The sequence below is a fragment of the Vanessa tameamea genome, chromosome 9 (assembly GCF_037043105.1).
Source record: "Vanessa tameamea isolate UH-Manoa-2023 chromosome 9, ilVanTame1 primary haplotype, whole genome shotgun sequence".
Classification (NCBI taxonomy): domain Eukaryota; kingdom Metazoa; phylum Arthropoda; class Insecta; order Lepidoptera; family Nymphalidae; genus Vanessa; species Vanessa tameamea.
In genome coordinates, this window is record NC_087317.1 from 5,091,582 (window position 1) to 5,112,639 (window position 21,058).

General features: G+C 32.3%; 2 protein-coding genes across 6 annotated transcripts; one reads left to right on the forward strand and one right to left on the reverse strand.

Annotated features, from left to right (window-relative positions):
• Window positions 1–675: 675 nt before the first annotated feature.
• Window positions 676–8,781, forward strand: LOC113394948 (spermatogenesis-associated protein 20). 3 transcript variants are annotated; one of them, XM_026632436.2, is made up of 6 exons: window positions 676–944; window positions 2,145–3,767; window positions 3,846–4,054; window positions 5,589–5,809; window positions 6,106–6,241; window positions 6,979–8,781. In XM_026632436.2, the coding sequence occupies exons 1-6, from the start codon at window positions 796–798 to the stop codon at window positions 7,092–7,094; spliced, it is 2,454 nt and encodes an 817-aa protein (XP_026488221.2). In that variant the 5' UTR covers window positions 676–795; the 3' UTR covers window positions 7,095–8,781. The 3 variants fall into 3 exon arrangements, with proteins under 3 accessions (XP_026488221.2, XP_026488222.2, XP_064071862.1); XM_026632437.2 differs by having other exon boundaries at window positions 6,106–6,226; XM_064215792.1 differs by lacking the exon at window positions 676–944 and adding an exon at window positions 975–1,110.
• Window positions 8,782–12,777: 3,996 nt separating this feature from the next.
• Window positions 12,778–19,737, reverse strand: LOC113394949 (ubiquitin carboxyl-terminal hydrolase nonstop). 3 transcript variants are annotated; one of them, XM_026632438.2, is made up of 8 exons: window positions 19,617–19,737; window positions 19,255–19,431; window positions 18,703–18,938; window positions 18,359–18,524; window positions 16,802–16,912; window positions 15,340–15,479; window positions 14,408–15,040; window positions 12,778–13,367 (listed from the first exon to the last, which is right to left on the reverse strand). In XM_026632438.2, exons 2-8 carry the CDS (start codon window positions 19,372–19,374, stop codon window positions 13,313–13,315), a joined length of 1,461 nt encoding a protein of 486 aa, XP_026488223.1. In that variant the 5' UTR covers window positions 19,375–19,431; window positions 19,617–19,737; the 3' UTR covers window positions 12,778–13,312. The 3 variants fall into 3 exon arrangements, with proteins under 3 accessions (XP_026488223.1, XP_064071956.1, XP_064071955.1); XM_064215886.1 differs by having other exon boundaries at window positions 19,511–19,716; XM_064215885.1 differs by lacking the exon at window positions 19,617–19,737 and having other exon boundaries at window positions 19,255–19,503.
• Window positions 19,738–21,058: the final 1,321 nt, after the last annotated feature.

Below are 21,058 nucleotides of genomic sequence, written 5' to 3' on the forward strand. Positions count from 1 at the left end.
TAAAAATCAACTAAGAGGTACGTACAAAATCTTATAAAAACTGAGCTAATTAAGACAAAGACAATTATAAGAACTAAAAATTTATTTTTATTTAGTTGTCCTCGTCCAGCCATGTCAAACGCAGGCTTATTAAAACATTTTTATTCGTTGCGGATTACGTATGTCTTGTCATAAACTCATAACCATTTTTATAAGCAGAAATAGAATATTTAACAGAACAGCATATTTCCAGCCGTAAGACATACACAAATTGTTACCGTACTGCCACTATTAAAAAGATAGGATACGTGATGTTTATCAAAAATTAAAAATTAAATGGCAATAAGTCAAAATATCTTGCACCTATATTATCGGTTGGTATACTATCAATATAAATTATAGTTTGACTTGCGTTTAGTACCGCGAACAAGGGTTTTCTTTTCTCATGACGATAGTAAATTGAAACTAAACGCAGAACACTGTCGTAAAATATCAGATGGTAATATTATAATAATTAAGTATTGCCTATTTTAATAATTATAACAAAAATTTATTTATACAAATAAAGTATTTCGGTAAGTCGATTTTCCAAAATTTACGAGTAAAATACAAAGTGAGTTCTTTCAGAATAGCAGTGCAGATATCTTGGTGTCTGTTATGGAGTCAAATGTCAAATACAATCTGCAGTCAGTTGTCACTTGTCAGTGCAAACTGTCGTCTGTCAATAAACTTTCAAATGTGAAATGTAAATGTAAATTTATTTTGTGGAAATTTATGGAACTGTGACGTATTTTATTATTATCACATCTTATTACTATGCCTACAGGCCGCGCTGTTTTGTTATTACGACGTTTGTCGACAGGTGATAATAGATTAAAAAATATTAATTTAAACCACCACACTTCGAAGGAGTCTCTATTTATAAACCCGGTATGCTTAAATCGGTATTTAAGCTTTAGCAAAAGGTAAAAAGTTCAAGTTATTATATAATACTTAAGTCAAAAAGTAACTGTACGTTTATTTTGGTAGGTAGGTACAAGATAAGCTATATTATACCTATTAATAGATTAGAAGTATTGTTATGTGACCTTGTTTTGTTTTGATTGTTTATAATATGGCATTCTGATTCATGTAAGTAATTTTATTAAAATTATAGCATAAAATTAATAAAAATCATTGAATGTTATTTATAAAATGATGGCTAAAAGTAATTTTATGACCATATAATAAATTTTATCTTGAGTGATTTTATGGGTATCACTAGAAGGTTTGCATTTACATTCTGCACATAAAGCTACACAATTGTACTTTATTTAATATTATTGACAATAGAATTGATATATTAAAAAAAGGTATTGATGATAGATGCAATATTTTGGAGCATTTATATAAAATACAAAAGAATAAATATTACTGAAAATAGATTTTTCTTGATAGTATTGAATGTATAAATATACTTTACAAAACGAAAATAATATCAAATTAGTAAAAAAAATTGGTGCTTATTATATATATTAATGCCACCATGGCACAAAAAATCTGCGAATATAGTTTAAGTTGGTAAGTTAAATCTTTCCTAATCCCTTTGTCAATTAGAGGATTAGGGCTTAAATTACTGATGGAATTTTTGTTAAATGCATTCAGCATTAAAGTATGGTCATATGACTCGCTATTCTTGGTGTGCCAATGAGGTTGCCTGAAACTAATCCAACAGCAAAAGCATTTCCAAAGATAGCATCAGACAGGCAATCAGCTCATACTAGTATGCCAAAAATTCAATGTAACAAGGGCAAGCTAATGATATTGCCATTTTTAATTTGATGTATTCATATACATATATAAAAATAAATACTTTCTTTTTTGTATTCTGAAGTCTTACATTATTAATAGCTTTGAGGTGAATTTTTGTACAGTGCTTGTTTAAGTATAATGTTTATTAAGAGTACCATCAACCACATGGTACAAGAGTACCATGTATTGTATATATATTTAGGCAAATATTAAGCTGTATTATATAAAGGTATTAAATTTTTATTGCATGCCTAGCCGTTAGCTAGTGTATTATAAAAACTAGCACTAATCAAAAGACAAACCTATGATACATGATACAAATTGATGGAAAGGATTATATATTATATATATTAATACCTATCTTAAATTTTTAGATTTTCTTCATTTGGACATACTTATCTGTTTCCACCACAAAGAACAAGAAGTATCAGTGATAGTGTCATCAGAATGGCTACAGGTACTACAGAAACTAACCAAGCTGCAAATCCTAAACATACAAACAGATTGATTACTGAAAAATCACCATATTTATTGCAACATGCTCACAATCCAGTAGACTGGTATCCATGGTGCCAAGAAGCTATTGATAAAGCTAAAGAAGAAAACAAACTTATATTTCTTTCCGTGGGATATTCTACATGTCATTGGTGTCATGTTATGGAAAAAGAATCTTTTGAAAATGAAGATGTTGCAAAGGTTATGAATGAGCATTTTATTAACATAAAAGTTGATCGTGAAGAAAGACCAGATTTAGATCGAGTTTACATGCTTTTCATCATGGCAACTCAGGGAGGTGGGGGGTGGCCTATGTCAGTTTTTCTTACACCTGATTTACGCCCAGTAACAGGTGGCACTTATTTTCCACCAGAAGATCGGTGGGGACGCCCTGGTTTTAAAACAATCTTGTTGTCTTTAGCGAAAAAGTGGAAAGATAACCAGGCTCAGTTCCTTGAAGCTAGTAGTAATATTATGGATGCCTTAGAAAATATCTCTAAAGTAGATGTGGAGACTACATCGATACCTGGCGAAGCAACATGGAATAAATGTGTACGACGTTACATGGCGTCATTCGAACCACAATTTGGCGGATTCGGGACAGCTCCAAAATTTCCTCAAGCTTCCATACTTAATTTTTTATTTCATTTTTACGCAAGGGATAAAAATGATGCAGAAGGAAAAAAGTGCTTAGAAATGTGCCTACACACTTTAACTAAAATTGCTAAAGGCGGCATTCACGACCATGTATCCAGTGGATTCGCTCGTTATTCTGTAGATAATGATTGGCATGTTCCGCATTTTGAAAAAATGCTTTACGATCAAGCCCAATTAATGGTTGCTTACACTGATGCCTACCTTGCAACAAAGAATGAGTTTTTTGCAGAAGTTGTCCGTGACATAGTTAAATATGTAAACAGAGATTTACGACATGAATTAGGAGGTTATTACAGTGCAGAAGATGCAGATTCGTATCCAACATTTGATGCATTACAAAAGAGAGAAGGAGCGTTTTGTGTGTGGGAATATAACGAACTGGAATCTCTTCTTGGACATAAAACAATTGGAGCTTTATCTTATTTAGAAATATTTTGTGATTACTTCAGTGTAGAAGAAAATGGTAATATATCACCTGATAGTGACCCTCACGAAGAGCTTACAAATAAAAATGTTCTAATCATATATGGAAGTAAAGAAGAAACTATGTCGAAATTCGGTCTTACACAAGATCAATTCAATGAAGTAATATCTGATTGTATTAATATATTGTACGAAGAGCGATTAAAGAGGCCAAGGCCACATTTAGATACTAAAATTCTGTGCTCTTGGAATGGGCTAATACTCGCTGGCTTATCACAGGCTGGACAAGGCTTAGGCGAAAAAAACTTTGTAGAAGATGCAATTAAAACTGCGCAATTCATCAAAGAATACCTCTTTGACCCTAACACTAACACTCTCCTTCATTCTTGTTATAAATCTGATGATGGAAACATTGTTCAAACGTAAGTTGTTATTTTGAACAAAGTATTTGAAGAGACGGGTACACTTAAACAGTACTAATAAACATGTACCGGTTTCAGTAATCAGCCTATTCAAGGATTTTTGGACGACTACGCTTTTCTAATTAAGGGTTTGCTGGACTTGTATGAAGCATCTCTTGACTTAAATTGGCTTAATTGGGCACGTGAATTGCAAATGAAGCAGAATGAGTTATTCTGGGACGATCAAAATGGAGGATATTTCACATGTTCTACTGAGGATAATACTGTCGTTTTAAGGTTAAAGGAAGGTAATATATCTTTTTTTTTCATTAATATATGTATTTATCATCAGAAGGCGAATATGCCCATAGATTATGAATCTGTAAGAAATATTCATCATTCTTTACACCATAAACTGGCTACACATAAAATCCATATCCATACTTCCATACTAATATTATAAATGCGAAAGTAACTCTGTCTGTCTGTCTGTCTCGCTTTCACGCAAAAATTACAGGACCGATTTAAATTAAATTTGGTACACAAATAGACTAGAGCCTGAGAAAGGGCATATAGACCGGGATATGATGACACAAAATATTAGTTCATTTGTACCAGTATGGCGGTTCTTCAGGGGTCTAATTACGTAAATGGAAGTCCGTAATTTTTTAAGTTAGAAACATGAAACTCTATTTTTGATATATTGATCAAACATAAGTAGATATGTATTTAAGCGTTTCAAGATAATCTACCACTAAGGGGGTGAAATAAGGGTTGAAAGTTTTTATTGATGTCGTCATTTTGTAAGCTAAAAATATGAATTTCATTTTTGGAATACTGATAAAAAATGATTAAACAAGTATTTAAGTGTTTCTAGATATTCTACCTCTAAGGGGTTTAATAGGGGTTTAAATTTCTTATATAGGTTAGTCTGGACGTCCTTAATTTTTGAAGTTAGAAGCATGAAACTTTATTTATGGGCTACTGATTAAAAATGATTAAATAGGTATTTAAGCGTTTCTGGATATTTTACGCCTAAGGAGGGAAATTGGGTTAACATTCCGTATACAGGTTAGTCTGGAAGTCTGTCATTTTTGAAGTTAGAAGCTAAAAATCCCGGTCATCGATTAAGATGAAATTTTGCACACGCTCTGATTTCTGATGACAATACATGACTAGCTAAGAAACGTCATTACATATCCAATATGGCGGCCTTCCCAAGATGGCGGACTGGCTGTTTGAAATCCATTCCCCCGATATGGATATCAAATGAAAGGGTTAATTGTTAGGAATACGAAAAAAATAGTCACGTGACTTAAATTCAATATGGCGGACGTCCAAGATGGCGGACAGGCTATTTGAAATGCGCCCCCATGATATGGGTATTAAATTAAATGGTCCATCCATTTGTATTTCTATTTTTTCATCCAATCCATTTGTATTTTTAGTGCGCGCTAAAAGCGTGTTTTTTGTTTTTTAAACTATTTATAAAGTTAGAAGCATGAAATTTTAGTTTTGGGCTACCGATTAAAAATGAGTTGATACGTATTTAAAGGATTCTGGATATTTTACGCCTAAGGAGGCAAATGGGGTTGACATTTCGAATATAGGATAGTCTGGAAGACCGCCATTTTTAAGTTAGAAGCTCGAAATTTTATTTTTGGACTACCGATTTAAAATGAGTTGATTCGCATTTAAGCGTTTTTGGATATTCTACGCTAAGGGCTTAAATACACACCAATGTGTACATTAACGTAATATTTTAAGTTAATTTGTAAATATATTCATATTCTAAGCGGGCAAAGCCGCGGGTAACAGCCAGTTTATGTTATAATTTTACAGATCAAGATGGTGCAGAACCATCAGGCAACAGTGTTTCGTGTCACAACTTACTACGCCTGGCAGCTTATGCAGACAAAAGCGCTATGTCCGAAGGAGGTGAACTAGAGAAAGAAATGGCAAAAAAAATATTAATGGCCTTTTCAAAGCGTTTAAATGACACGCCTACAGCTCTGCCTGAAATGATGTCTGCACTCATGTTCTATAATGATTCTCCTACACAGGTATGAACTGTTTATTATTTTTATTACTATTTATTATAAGTATACATATCCATCGTTTATCTTCATGGAATATTCGCACATGTTATATAGTTTTTATCAGAAAACACAATTTTTCCAGCATTTTAAGTGTTTCTACGCTGCTTGTGTGTACGCATGTAAAAAATGAATTTGAAGAAAAGAGATTTAGAATATTGGACTATTCTGATAAAGCTCTACTTGTTTGTAAATATTGATCGCTCATCTTAATCTAACAGGACAGCGGTCAGAATATTATTTAGCAATTCAACATATTTCAGGTTTTAATAGCGGGTGGTTGCTCGGACCCGCGCACGTTGGAGTTGGTGCGCGTGGTGCGCTCGCGGCTGCTGCCGGGCCGAGTGCTCGCCGTGTCCGACCCCGCCGCCGACGCGCCCGCCGGTATGTCCGACATACGTGAGTCCTTCCGCTACTGATGTAGAGTTAGTGATTCATTTGATTACAATTTTATTATCATTACTCATTACATATATAATCTATAACCCCGCTTTAGTATTCTTTTAGTTCAAATAACTTAAATCTAAATTTTCGGTATGAAGATTAGTCTTCTAGTTTATTTTTTTAACTTTTAACTTTGCAGTTTCATAAATTCGAACCATTAGTAAAAAATACATTGGTAGAAGGCATACTCTTTATTTATTCGATACAAGATTATATAGATGATAAAAAAGCGGGAAGCTAATACTTGTTGAATTCCAGGCAGGATGTATTATATACATATGTAATTGTATTTAACTAACATGACTTTGTATTATTAAATATTGAATAAGAGTAACTACTGAGTTTCTGCCGGTTCTTCTCGGTAGAATCTACATTCCGAACCGGTGGTAGCTTCACTTAATATAGTTTGTTAAATGACGATTGAAAAGTGCTTGTAAAAGCCTACTTGAATAAAGTATATTTTGATTTTGTTTTTAACATCGTAGGAGAGTTTTAAAATTGTCACAGACACTTTTACCAACCACCACATTTAACTTAATAGACTTTCAATGTAAAGGCATTGAATTTCAATGCGTTTTAAGAACCAAGGGAAAAAAGAGATTTTTAAATAATAACTGTGACATCTGTATAGATCTTATTCTTTTTGAATGCGAACATTATCTATTAACTCCTGACGAGTTGCGCGTGTGCAGTGCTGGCGCGCGTGCGCAGTGCGGGCGACGTGCCGACGGCGTACGTGTGTCGGCGCTACGCGTGCTCGCTGCCCGTCACCGACAGCAAGCAGCTCGGCGACCTGCTCGACGAGTAGCGCGCATCGACAGGGAGGACTCTCGGTAGTACGACTGCTCGATGTTGAATACTGTGACATTGTTTTATTTACGTATGTATATGTTACTGTAAAAGCTCGAACTAAGGTAAATCTTAAGGTTTTTCAGTAAAATCTAAGATTTACCGACATGTGTTTATTATAAAGGACGACTTTTTCGGACTTTTACCATTCCAACCTAACCTAACCTAACATGTAAATCGTAAGCTTTACCAAGTGAATGATGGTAAAAGTTCGAATCCCAAAGTTTTATGGACATTTACCATTCATAATCGGCAAATCTTAGGTTTTACTGGAAAATCTTAAGATTTACCGTAGTTCGAGCTTTTACAGTAACATGTATATTTTTAAAGAAAATTTTTGTTCTCATATATTTTATTTCAGTATTTGTTGTGATTTTTTGTTATTTTATTTCAAGAATTCTCGTTTTTGAGTTATTTTGGATTTGGTGGGTCGAAATGTAGTGTAACTGCTAAAATAAAACTTAAAAGTTTTAACATATTCTATGTCAAAATTATACGAGTACGTATCTCTTATCAACATTTTAGATGTACCTAGTTGATTTTATACAATGACAATAAATACTACGTCATTAAAATACAAAACAGAACAATAAAGTTTAAGTTAGAAAATAATATTAAATAAAAAATAACATAATTACTGACAATTATTATATCTCTATATCTAAATTCGATTACTTTATCAAAACATTGGTAAATTCTAACAAAAGTTAACCTTTGACAATAACCAACAAACATGAATAAATATTTAGGATTATATTGTTTTTATGTGTAAAATTCTAGGATGGTTTACCGTTCTCGGTGAAACATTTATAAACCATAAAATCTATTCAAAACTTACGTAAAATGCTTCAACTTGTTCTTATATATACTAATAAAAAAAATATTCTATAAATTATTTAATAAATTCAATATTTTATGTATTTTATCCTAATCTAAATTTGGTGCAATTTCATAATTGTTTAACGATATTGAATATAATAATTTCTTGATAACAATTATTAGACATTTAAATGAAACATTATCAGCCTTACTCATAAGCGTTCTTTAGCGGGTGTTTAGTGAAACATTGATTTATCTTGTGCCATCCTTTATTCGTCATTTGAAAGAAGACAGCATTGCTTAACTAATGACCCCTTAAACAATGTTTATTGATAAAGTCATTGATTTCGAAATCTTATCTAATATATACTATTTTTGATCTCTAGTTTGTAGGTGGTTAACTATACTTCTTTGTAACTGAATAAATCAGTATGATAATAGCTTCGCAAACTAATTTTAGTAGGACACTTCAAATACTTCAAGTAACATAATTGTATGCCTAATAAAATATTCTTTCAGCTATTATTTCGAAATATACCTATGATTACTCCTCTATAAGTTGGGAGATATGTCTGAATAAATTGTGATAGTTTAACTCGAATAGTCTCCATAGTGAAACGGAATAGAATTAATAATACTCATTGTTATTATTATTCTCAACAAATGAGACAAGTCCTTAGAGTATGTAAATGATATATTATTCTAATATATTGTACTATTGTACACATTTATTTTATTTATATTTCTTTTAGTAATTAGTAATTGCTAAGCAATTTTTGTTCACGTTATTATGCAATAAAATAAAAATAAAAAATAATTTAGTTTTATTTACATCTTCTATTTATCTATAGTTTATAGTCTATGCTGATATTATAAAGCTAAAGAGTTTGTTTGTATGTTTGGTTGAAAGCGCCAATCTCAGAAACTACAGGTTCAATATGAAAATTTCCTTCAGGATTAGATAGCAAATTTATCGAGGAAGTATTATATATATTTATCGAGCGCAGTAGGTACAAGTGAAAAATGTTGCATAAACAGGGCAAAATTATTCCTTTTGAGAGCTTCCGTTGCGTGCGCTGCGTAAACAGTATACAGTAAAAGTTTCGCAAAAATCATTTATAACAGAATTGATCCCTTTAAAAACTCTAAATAAAATGTCCGCAACAGCATGTCTGTAAGGTTGACTCACTATAACCTTCTTAATTGTAATCAGATTTGTTATAAATAATGTATTATTTGCAAAGTTGTTTTATAAACGAAATATTAATCCTTATCCATATAAATACAATATTCATAAAATTGCCCTTTACATAATTTGTTTTCAATTAATATCAGGAGAAACAATAGCTGGCCGATGTTGGAACATCGATAATGGTGGACCGCATCGGATTGGTGGGCTTAAAGGTCTCCAGCTCAAAAACGGAGGCTGGTTTTTTCACGAACCACGTCGGAGCCCCCCTCGAGGAGCGTGTATCATCATCTAGGGGACTGAGTCTGTACCCTTATCATGGAATCCTAGGCAACATTTAGTCCAACTGGGCGCGAAGCTCATCAACGCTACTGCAGCCTTGGGCCACCTCCTATTCAACTTATGCTGGAATTATCCAACACACGTTGAATAGAGTCTCTGCGTTCTACCGCAGACCGCAGAGTCATGACGGTAAGAACGATACGCGGCTACCGTACGGTGACTTCGACGAGGAGGTAGGGCGAGTCAGGGCTCTGGCCCAGAGAGCCCTGATTGGCAGGTGGGCGCACTTGGGTTCGCCAACAGCAGGCCTAGTGACAGTGGAGGCTATCCGACTGCACTTGAGAGGCTGGGTAGCGAGAAAAGGTGGCACACTTCAGGCAGCAGGTGCCTACCGGACATAACGGGTGCTTTGGTAAGTAGTGACACCCTCCTGCCAAGAGTGTGGTACGCCTTCGGACACGGCTGGAGTGTGCCGCTTGGGAGCCTCGGCGCTTTTCTCTGGCGACAATTATCGGCGCCGTTCTGCCGAAGCACACCAGGGACAAGGCGTCGGCGCTATGCGAATCTCCTTCCCCACCTGGGGACTGGGGATCTTATATGTAGGTACTAAAGCCCCTCTTAAGTGGAAGCGCATAGACGGGCTAGCCGTCGTCGGGCGACAAGGTTGTATGCACAAGCGACCCTGTGGCGCAGGTCAAAGAGATGGAAAGGCTACCGCTGATTTTTCAGTGGTCAACATATATTAATATAGTCGATATAAATACAGATTAATAATGTCCTTACTTACCGATTTTACTGTACAAAAGCCTAAAACTCAATATTACCTCAAACATATCAAAAGTTAATAATCTCGTATTTGCCCGACTCTGAATTGAAACCGAGGTCTACAGATTCATTAGCCCAGTCACTGAGAAATCAAGACACATTCAACACAACATGAATAGTTTACAAACTGACAAAAGTTAGGTAATTAAAAAAAAAATGTTTTCAAGACGATTATATTTTTATTTCTATTACAGTCGATACGTGACATGTTTGACATTTAGAAGTGATTATATTACAGACATGAATAATCACGACGAAAATTACACATATAATAACCGTATTACAATGTGAAGTCATCATAAAAGTTTTATGTAACGCTTTTACACGCAGAACTATATTTATTTTGATTAACATAGCGTGTGATTGGTTGAAATATGTAATTAATTATTCATCCTTAGTTTGAAAAAATAACAGATATTAAAAATAAACAACTTAACATTTTTATTTTGTAATACATTTGACAGATTATCACATGCTTGTAAACTATCAATTAACGGCATCAATAAACATTGTTTAATGGGTGTTTATTTAAACACTGTAGAGCTACTTCTTAAGAAGAAACCCGAAACTCATCGCAGAACACGAGCAACATCACCAGAATATGGTGATGTGATATGTGGCTATAATAATTAGAAAAATTATGGGATACGCATATCGAAATGGCGTATCAGGTAATCATGGTTTCGCTAGTGAGACATGCTGATCTCTCACTTTCTATCCTCTAAGTTTTAGTTTTCTGTTTAACCTATCACCCTCTAAGCAATATTTATTGGTAAAGCCGAAAATGATTAGGCTCGGATCTGATAACTAAAATATTAGTAAATGCAAATAAATTGTTACTTGAAACTAGCAAATTGTTAAGATAATAATATTGCCAACAAAAATCTGGAACATGCGATTTTTAACGCTCATAATGTTACTTGTTATGGACTTTTTTGTGCATCTACTGGAGGTGCGTTTTTACTGTAATAGTTCGTTATTTTATTCTATTATTACATCATTGTGTCAATATATAAAATAATTTGTTTTTTTTTTTTTAATATTTTGAACATGTCATGTATATAACATACGGCCTATATTTATGTTTAATAATTAATAAGATATTTGAAAAATATTGACATTTAAATGTACACAGAAATGTTTCATAGTTAAAATACATTTAAACAGGGTTCGCGGATATATATCAGCGGATATATATCACGATATATATCAATTGATTTTTTCCATCTTCTGAACAACACTCATAGATCTATGCTTAAGGCCTGACTCTGAATGATTACTTTTTATGATTAGTCGATTACAAATTAATATTAAAATAAAATTAGTTGTTTATTAAGTGTTCATTCAAATTTCTTTCTCAAATAGATAGACACTAATTCCTTTGTTACTTTTTTTTAATAAAAAATGTGGTATTTCGACACTTGTATTATTTTACAAATACCTTTCACATTTTTAACTGTTTACAGAATGAAATTCGCTCCGTTTTCTTAGCCCGGATATATATCAGATATATATCGGATATATATACAAAAAATCGGATTTTTGATATTTATTATAAAAATCGGATATTTTCGAACCCTGCATTTAAATAGGTACTTATTTTACAATGCCTAGTTCTAATATACTATGCGGAATTTGCAAATATTTTTAAATGATTATTTTTTGTATTTCCTTTCTTCGAAATATTTGTTCTCTGTTATAGACAAAATATTTTTACGCACCTTAAATCAGCTCATAACGCCAAGTGCATTTTACAAGTACGTATTGAAGATTATTTAATGAATATATGTAATCATTTACATATTTATGTAGTTTTAATACATCTATAATAACTTTTACAGTTCAGAATATACTTAGAAGTTCTCTATTAATAATACTACAATAATTGTAATTGAATGTGGTGTTTTTTAAATGTGATGTAAGCACTCTTATACATTGAGTATTTATAATTTTTTTGCTTATGACAATTTGCTAGATAATCAAGCGCTACTTACAACATATGGGAAGGTACTACAAGGAAATTAAAACCATAAGAACTACATTTAAATACATGTTATATAAATATTAAATATCACATTAAACTAATGTCAGTTCAGTCGGGTTACAAACTACGATAGACATTATACACACAGGAACGACAAATAACACTATCATTGTAAGAATACTTTATATTATATCATATTGTTGAGACAAACACATCAAAAAGTTGACTTGAAGTTGAACTATTATAGTAAGATTTAGTACATATATATACCTGCCTACGTTTATTACCAAATTAACGATTTAAGATTACTTGCTTACGATTTAAAAACTCAGTTTCAATATGAGATAACTAAAAGGGAATGTGTAATCATGGCATTTAATTCGTTTTTTTTTTGTTTTTTCATCAAAGCATTAAATGTACAATATTTTTGTAAATTAAAGTATCGTCTCATGTTCGTCTAACTATCATAAATATAACCATTCTTATAAACCAGGGACCAGTTTCCCTGATGTATACGACGACAATGCTTAACAAATAAAACATTACGAAGCAAATGCTAATAAAAATCGAGGTAGTTATAATTGTTCTGTAACGTACACAAATTATTAAACACTTTTTTTTTCTTGTTTTTGTATTTTTTTTACATATGTCTATTGAGGGATTGATATGTGTGTAAATAATATTGTTCATTTAGAACCAGGAAATTAATTTCCCGATACACACGTACTTTATTTATGCTCAATAAAGCAAAGCTTGTTATAAAATTAAAAGTTAGATGAGAATTTTTTCAGTCCACAATAATAATAATTTACTAGTCACCAAAGGAAATATCTACAGTTAAAATTAAGCTTAAAACTAAAACTTCATAAATCTCGCAAAATATACAAGACTCCGTTACGAACATCTACGCACTAATATCACGCCAGGAAATATGACATTTTAACATATTTCATTTAGTATACAATTTATAAGTGAATACTACGAAGCATGATTACAACATCGATCGATTGAATTAACTTTCCATCAAATGCCGATGGCGGTCAAAATGAGAAAACCAATCAATACCGTCATTGTTGATTTATGAGACTTCACACTCGTACTCCAAAACAGTCTTGTGATAGAAGAGCAGATACCTGAAACAGAATATCGATTGTTACTAAAATCAATTATACTAACATTAAGCTAATATGCTCTATACATCTCTATAAAGCTCCAATGACAGGAGGCGTAATTACAAATATACAACTTTGACCTTGAATCGACATGATATCATTGGTCGAGCAAAATTATTTGCTAAAGGACTTTGGAAGTAAGTTGAGTGGATAAGAGTAGTAAATATGTAAGTGGATTAGTGCGGTATTCCGGATCCGGTATAACTAAACGCTTACTTAACTGCACAGTTTCGCAAATATCGCGCTGTTGCATGAGTAGGTACTTTAAATGCACAGTGCGCATGTGTGCGTTATGAAGCTGTCCGAAAGATTTTGTTCGACATGTGTGTGCATATTATAAGCATGTGTATGATTGTCGGACGCGGTGAAATATTCTTCGGGATAATTCAAAATAATAGAAAGATTTTATATGTATAGAAAATGTGTATCGATAAAACTTTGTTTTTTTTTTAATCGTTGTAAACTATCTATACAATAAATTCACTCGATTAACTAAAAGTAGTCCATTTTGGAACGAAAAGACAAAATTAGTCTGTTTTGGGTCCGATCGGATCGATGGAAATCTGACCAGATCCGGTCAGATTGAAAATAACATCGGATTACAAACCGTAGATGTATTATAAATAAGTTTATTAAAAATGTAGTTCATTGTATCGCACAGCTATTAGCAAATCGCAATATGTAAATACATCGTTTGCTCATCTTTACTCTCATAACATAAGAACCAATATTGGGCATCTTGCTGCTCGGCTCGAATTGTTTGCAACAATTGCAGTTCTTGGAAATTGACACATATGAGATTATGATAGAGTTAAAATTGTTTTTAGGACCAAATTACTTTTGACAACCGATTTTGTAAAGTACAATACGATTTTTTTCAATGTTTGCCGACGCCCAGCACTTATTCTGAGGAACATCAAAAATAGTTTAATTTATTCCATGATTACATTTTAAGAATGTATACTGAACGCGGATGCAAATTCTAATCCTTTTGTACATACCCTTCGCTATCGAGAACCTCGCGCAGAGACGCCCTGGTGATCATGTGGTCGTCACACTTAAACCAGCTGCCCTTCATCTGGCGGACGTAGGCCGTGTAGTGGCCGGCGTCCAGAGAGCCCAGGTGGTTCACGACCGCGAACAGGGAGTAGCGGTTGTCCTCGAAGATCCCTTCGGGGGCGTTGTTGTTGTCCGCCGCGTCCACCGCCCGCCGGTGGGTCGACATAAACGGCGTCATGTCCAGCTCGGCCGGGAACGACACGAAGGCGGATATTTTCCGGTCGATTTGAGAGGAATGCTCGAAGCGTTTGAGGTGGAAACTCGCCACTATGGGCAGAGTTTCGAGGGTCAACTGTTTGGTTGATTCGCGATAGGCTCTGCAATTGGAGCATTTTATTTTAGCTGCCGATCCGAGGTGCTCGGCCCTGGTGAAGCGCTCGAGGCAGGCTTGCAGAGAGCCCGGACCGGCCACGTCCAGACTGATATCCCAGAAGGGATCGATGGTGGTGGAGACTCCCGAGCAGGAAGTGCATACGACGTCACTCTGCAGGCCGCCGGTGAATATTTGATCAATGATGCAGTTGCAACGACCATTTTCCTTCTTTTCTGTATCTTCGACACCGTTCATGCAATGTCTAAAACAATTGGGTAATAATTACAAATATTATATATTAAAATGGGTCTTAAGAATAGACTGTCATCTATACATATATTACATATATAACTAAAATACTTTACAAAGCATTTTAATTATTAATGTAAAGCAAAAGGAAGAACAAAAATAACTTTGGGATAACATGAGCATTCTTTGCTCAACCAACCAAGGCAACCAAGGATATGATTCCGGATCCCGGCTAATGGAGGAATAGCCACCGCTCGAACACGAATAAATGAGATAAGCAATGGATGAGTCATTTGGGAAGATGACTCGTACCTGTGCAGCACATCCAGCGTAGCGATGAAGAACTCGTGCGCGTCCTGCTGCTCGTAGCCGGCCAGGTGGCGCGCGTGCGTCCAGATCAGGTGCAGCAGGCGGTGCAGCGTCAGCGGGGTCTTCGCGCCGGAGTAGAACTCCTGGAAATTCCATTATTACATTTAAAAAAACAGGGACATGTTAGAAAAAGAAGTTCAGGAATCGAAAATACATTCATCTTATTTTACTTTAATCAATACTATTAAGACACTTGGGCGAATAGATCACCTGATGGTACCTATCATCTCCAAAAACTTTTTACTTATTATTATATAATAACAAGCTTTAATTAATGAACTAATCCTTAATTATAAAATATGATCCAGCCAAAATAGGATTGAAAAACTAAATTATCTTTAGCTTTCTTAATACTATTTATTGACCTTTATGTATAAACAGTATAAAACAATGTCGACTTCTTATCCTGTCTGTATCTCCTTCTATCTTTCCCTTCTTCTTAAAAACCAATCAACGCATTTTGATACGTTTAAAGCTGTCATGTACGCTATGGCTATGGCAATCACTAGATAATCCTTAGGAGATAAATCAAAACAATTTTCTAGAAAACTGAAGATCTTAAAAAGGTCTACACATAAGTCCGCGATAGCACGTTTCTATCATCTAAGGTATAAGCTCATAATAACTATTTTTATTTATTACTTTTTAGGCATTTTACAATATAACCTTCGAATAATAATAATTTAGAAAATATCGTCGCTATAAAAATGATGTGCAATGAAAAAGTCTTCCCTTTCGCATTTACAATATTAGTAGAGAAAAATAAATATACGTTGTAAAATAAACATATGTACCTATTAAATATTTTCTTGCTAAGCTCACTTGTGACTTTCTTTAATAATAAATGGCAACCGTGCGAACAGTAGCAGTAAAACATTCAAAATTACAACACTAGCAAACATTATATTCATTCGAATATAATATGGACCTTATGATTAAATTCAATGAAATGAATTTTTTTTTTTTTTAATTTCAAATAAGTATGTAAATACAAAACTGTGCTTATTGCTACTGTGTGTTAATTTAATTTTTTTTTTAAATATTGTCTTTCTTAATAAAATACAGCTAACCATTTTGTCACAACCATAAATCTACAGGTAGGTTTATGTTAGTTATGTACCTACGTGTAGTTTATTTCAGTTAATTAATAATTGACGTAATTAGAAAATAATATAGCAGTCACAAAATGTTAAAAGAGAACAAAGGAAGCATACAATGATGGTCCCCGATTGCAAACGCAATATGATACCGACGCTAATCAATAACATATAAATTCTATCTAAGCGTTGCAGTATTCACTTCGAACTCTCAATAACGCTTCAACTTCAGTACAGATCTCAAGGCTTGTAATGCCCTGACAAAATCAATATTTCACGTGGATGTGATTTATTTATAGCGCAGTTACCTGGAACAGCTTGGAAACTTCACAAACAAGGCATTTTCCGGATCCTTGAGTTTTACACTTATGTTTTTCGCCTAGAAAATAATCTCGTAGCAGAGGCGTGTGAATTAAAGTCTGGAACAAATTATTAAAAAAAATAATGTAAAACTATGTTTACATGAATTATATTAATATTTCATATAGTTATAGTTAACAAACTTCTGTGCATGAAATATTAATAAAGGATAAATATCAAAAGACAATTACAAAAACAACATCAAGGCATAATTTTGTCTTCTAATATTATCACGTAAATAAAATGTTAAAATAGGTACCTACTTTTCCAAGATAGGCATTTTTCGAAGAAAATATTTATCATAATCTTCACGACGTACATAAATAAACATTAAGTTAATTTTAAATATTTTTTACTTTATTTAATCCTACACAATATTAAATAATTTATTAATATTATTATTCAAAACTTATTAAATTAAATGAATGAAATATATTTAATAAAACGAAATAATACTAATTCCTGTTTTGAACTTCCCTGACAATCCTCCAATTAAGCATAAGTTTTGTGAGTACCAAAAAGGCCTTTTTTGGTTATTTTAGTCACTACTCACCCGTGCCTTTGCTAGGACATTGCTAGGCTAAACATCAATATGATTTTTTATAAAATATACACCTACAGCACCAGTCATTACATTTTCATTGAATTATTAAATAGTTTTTTCTACAAATAAAATATTTAAGAAAATAAATTCAACTATAGTTTGACCTATAAATATTTTTAGTAAACAACATATTACATACACATATCTAAGAATATAATTGTAATTATACAGAGAGAAACTTTAATATTACATTGTTTACTTAAGTCTATAGCAAATGTTTGGAGTGAATGGAATCCTACATTCTATAAAAATATACATGAGGGCATTTTTGTAAGCACAGCTAGTTAGTAATTTGGAACTCTGGAAAAATGAACCATAATCAAACATTATATTTTATAATATATATAAAAATTAATGTTTGTCCTCTATGTATTCCTAAACATTAATCTGATTCTGATGAGACTTTGGTAAAGTGTTCTGAGTATGCCAGCAAAGGCCCCTAACCCAATAAATAAGCAGATTTTTTTTGGTATGTTTGTCCTTCAATATAAATGGGTTATATAGAATTTATTCTACCCATATACATGTTTAAAACACCATAATAATAAAACTAAATAATATTAGAATATAAAAAGTAAACCAACCACGAAAATTTGCAAATAATATCTCAATTTTACTTTCAATTCATTCAATTGAACAATCTACAAATCTACTACTTGTTCTATCTCTTTGTTTTTGGTTTGGTTTATTACTTTATTTGTAAATGTATTAATGAAATTAACCTGAGGTTTACCTCAGCATAATTTAATTAATACATTTATCAACTGCAATATAAGGATCGCTAGGACTGTATTTTAATTAAATAGAATTGGTATATTATTTGCATTAAACCATTACATTTCACAAAAATCAAGAAAAAAGATAGACCATCAATGATTAAGGACTAATGTATGAAACTTACCTGAACAATGCAGTTCATAAAGCAAGTAGAACCAAGGTTCTGTAGACCTCTCAGTCCAATAGTTGTGTGAGGACTGATAAGACGACGTTTTCTCAGACGTCGAAGAGCCATCGCTTCATTATTATTAGGCAGCCATGGCGTAAATGGCACACTGATTCCTAAAGATCTAAATAAATAATTTGTATCAGGTCAAGCAACATCTTACAACAATTACCTTGGTTAAAGAGTTATAGTATATTTAATTAAAATATCATCCATACTTGAACAGAATAATATTAAGGTATAATTTTTGAAAGTCGTATCATTAAATTGATTATAATTTCATTGTTGAAGTCTATACTTACTTTGCTTCCTTCAATCGAAGTGTTCTAGAAATATCAGTGAACTCTCTATCATAAATATAATCTTGACATTGCGCACAGAATATATTTCCATAACTCAAGTCGACATATAAGAAATGTTTTTTAGTCTTGGAATGATCAAGGACATGTCCCCCATAACATGCAAAATATATGCAATGGAGACAGGAATGCATCCGTGGTCCTGTCTGTCCACAGGCGAAGCACAAACATGATGTAGCCTAAACAAAATTATGTAAATATTAAAAATAATGTTTACTTAATAATATAAACAAAAATATAATTCCGAATATATACCAACTATTGATTTTGATATTAGCTTCTTATTTCAAAGTGTAATCACCAAATTAAATAAACAGCTGTTTTGAGGTCAAAGATTAGTAATCAGCTGACAATTCACAGCTGACAAAAGAAAATTTTATTCTTAACAACCACCGACACGGAGTTGTGACCAAAACAGTGAACAAGAAAACGAAAAACTGATCAATAATTATTGTTATATTCATAGATAACTATACTGCATTGTAGTTCATTTACCTTGTATCTCCTTGCTTCGTAGGAAGTGCATGACACAAAAAATGCGTGCACTATTTTATAAGGATTTGTTCCTTTAGCAGCCTTAAAATTATTTAAGTGTATACATCCACTGTCATTCATTGTTTCGCCTGTAAATTGTAGCACCGGCTATGCAAATTAGGACTTTTATTTACTGATCTAAAATGAAAAACATTATTTTCACGACACTTATTGATTTAAACTTTAAACAAATAATATACGATTTATTTCAACGAACTGTTTAATTATAACGTAGCATTAATAAAGGGCGTGTTCTTTTTTCCACACAAAAGATAACCATAGAACAAAATTCTTGAGTACAAAGACGAGATGTACAATCTCACCTCGTTAACGCACGGTTCGCTTCGCCCGACTGTAGCTCTCGCTAGCCTGGGAGTACTTGCGCCCTGCAGCTAGCTACCTACGCTCAAAACATAATAACATATAGTGCTATCTATTATATGGTCCTATACTTTATATACGTAAAATATATCTATATTCGATAGATATGTACATAAACCAAAAATATGGTACCTATCACCTTACGTGTATTTGTTAGCTAGTCACAGACTTAAATATATTTATTTTATTTCTAGTACCTATTTATTTATTAGTAGATATGTTATATGATGGTACTAGTGATCAATTTTAATAATTATATTGCTATATGCGAAGAACAAATATTGAATTATGGAAATAATAAGTTTGAGTAGTGTATTTCTTTAATCATTAGCATAGTATTATTGTCATTGTATTATGTAAGGATACGGTATGTAATATGTATATAAAGATCAACAAAGTCAGATAACTTTTACTAAATTACTACTACGTTTTATTTTTGGACCTTTTTGAGTAAGATTATTTAGGTAAGTAAATGTAAGAGAAGTTATTCTTATTTACTTAATACTTCTTTTACGTAATTTTTTTTTAAATGTTACCAAACAAATGCATAAGCTTATATTAAATAACAAAAATACAATTACATTACAAGATTGTACTTATAAATCTAAATCAGGAACATCTTATTTGAAAACGTTTTCTGTGTGATACAAAAAATACAAATAAATATGAGTGTTTAATATTTTAAAATAAATTTATTCATGAGGTATATTTAAAAATAGGTATGTACTCAATGATGTCCTAGTTATTAGAATATCATTGTATGTACCTAACTTATTTTTACGTAAGTATATAATATTTTATTACATCCCAAATAATTAATAAATCCGAAAGGAATATCCAATCTAACCAATAACCATCCATAAAATTCAGTTTCTTACTTTTATGTTTTATAGTACCTATTTGCTGAATTAAAAATATTCCTAATTACTACAAAAATGTGACGTTATTTTGACATTTATTTGGTAAAGCTCAAACAGAATCACTACATTTTAGCTGTTAAAGCTCTTTGGCTGGTCAACAAAGAGTATACAATCACTACGTTATATTTTTCAATTATCAAAATTAAAATGAGGTGTTTTGATAATATAATACTATAATGTGTGTGTAAATTTAACAACAAACACGACAGCAATCATTGACAATTAAAAATGTATTTAATTTATATCTAGTTAGGTTACTGATTTTCTTCTATTAATGGAATTGATAAATTAAATACAACAAATGCAGATGGAGCACGCGGAACAAACATTTGAACAAACATACAAAAAGGTTTTTTTAAATACTCTAATTTTTTTATTAAAACTTGTAAAAATGTCATTAGTCTTACATTAAATATTTACTTTAAATAATATATATTATGTTTTACATAAATAAAAAAAACTAT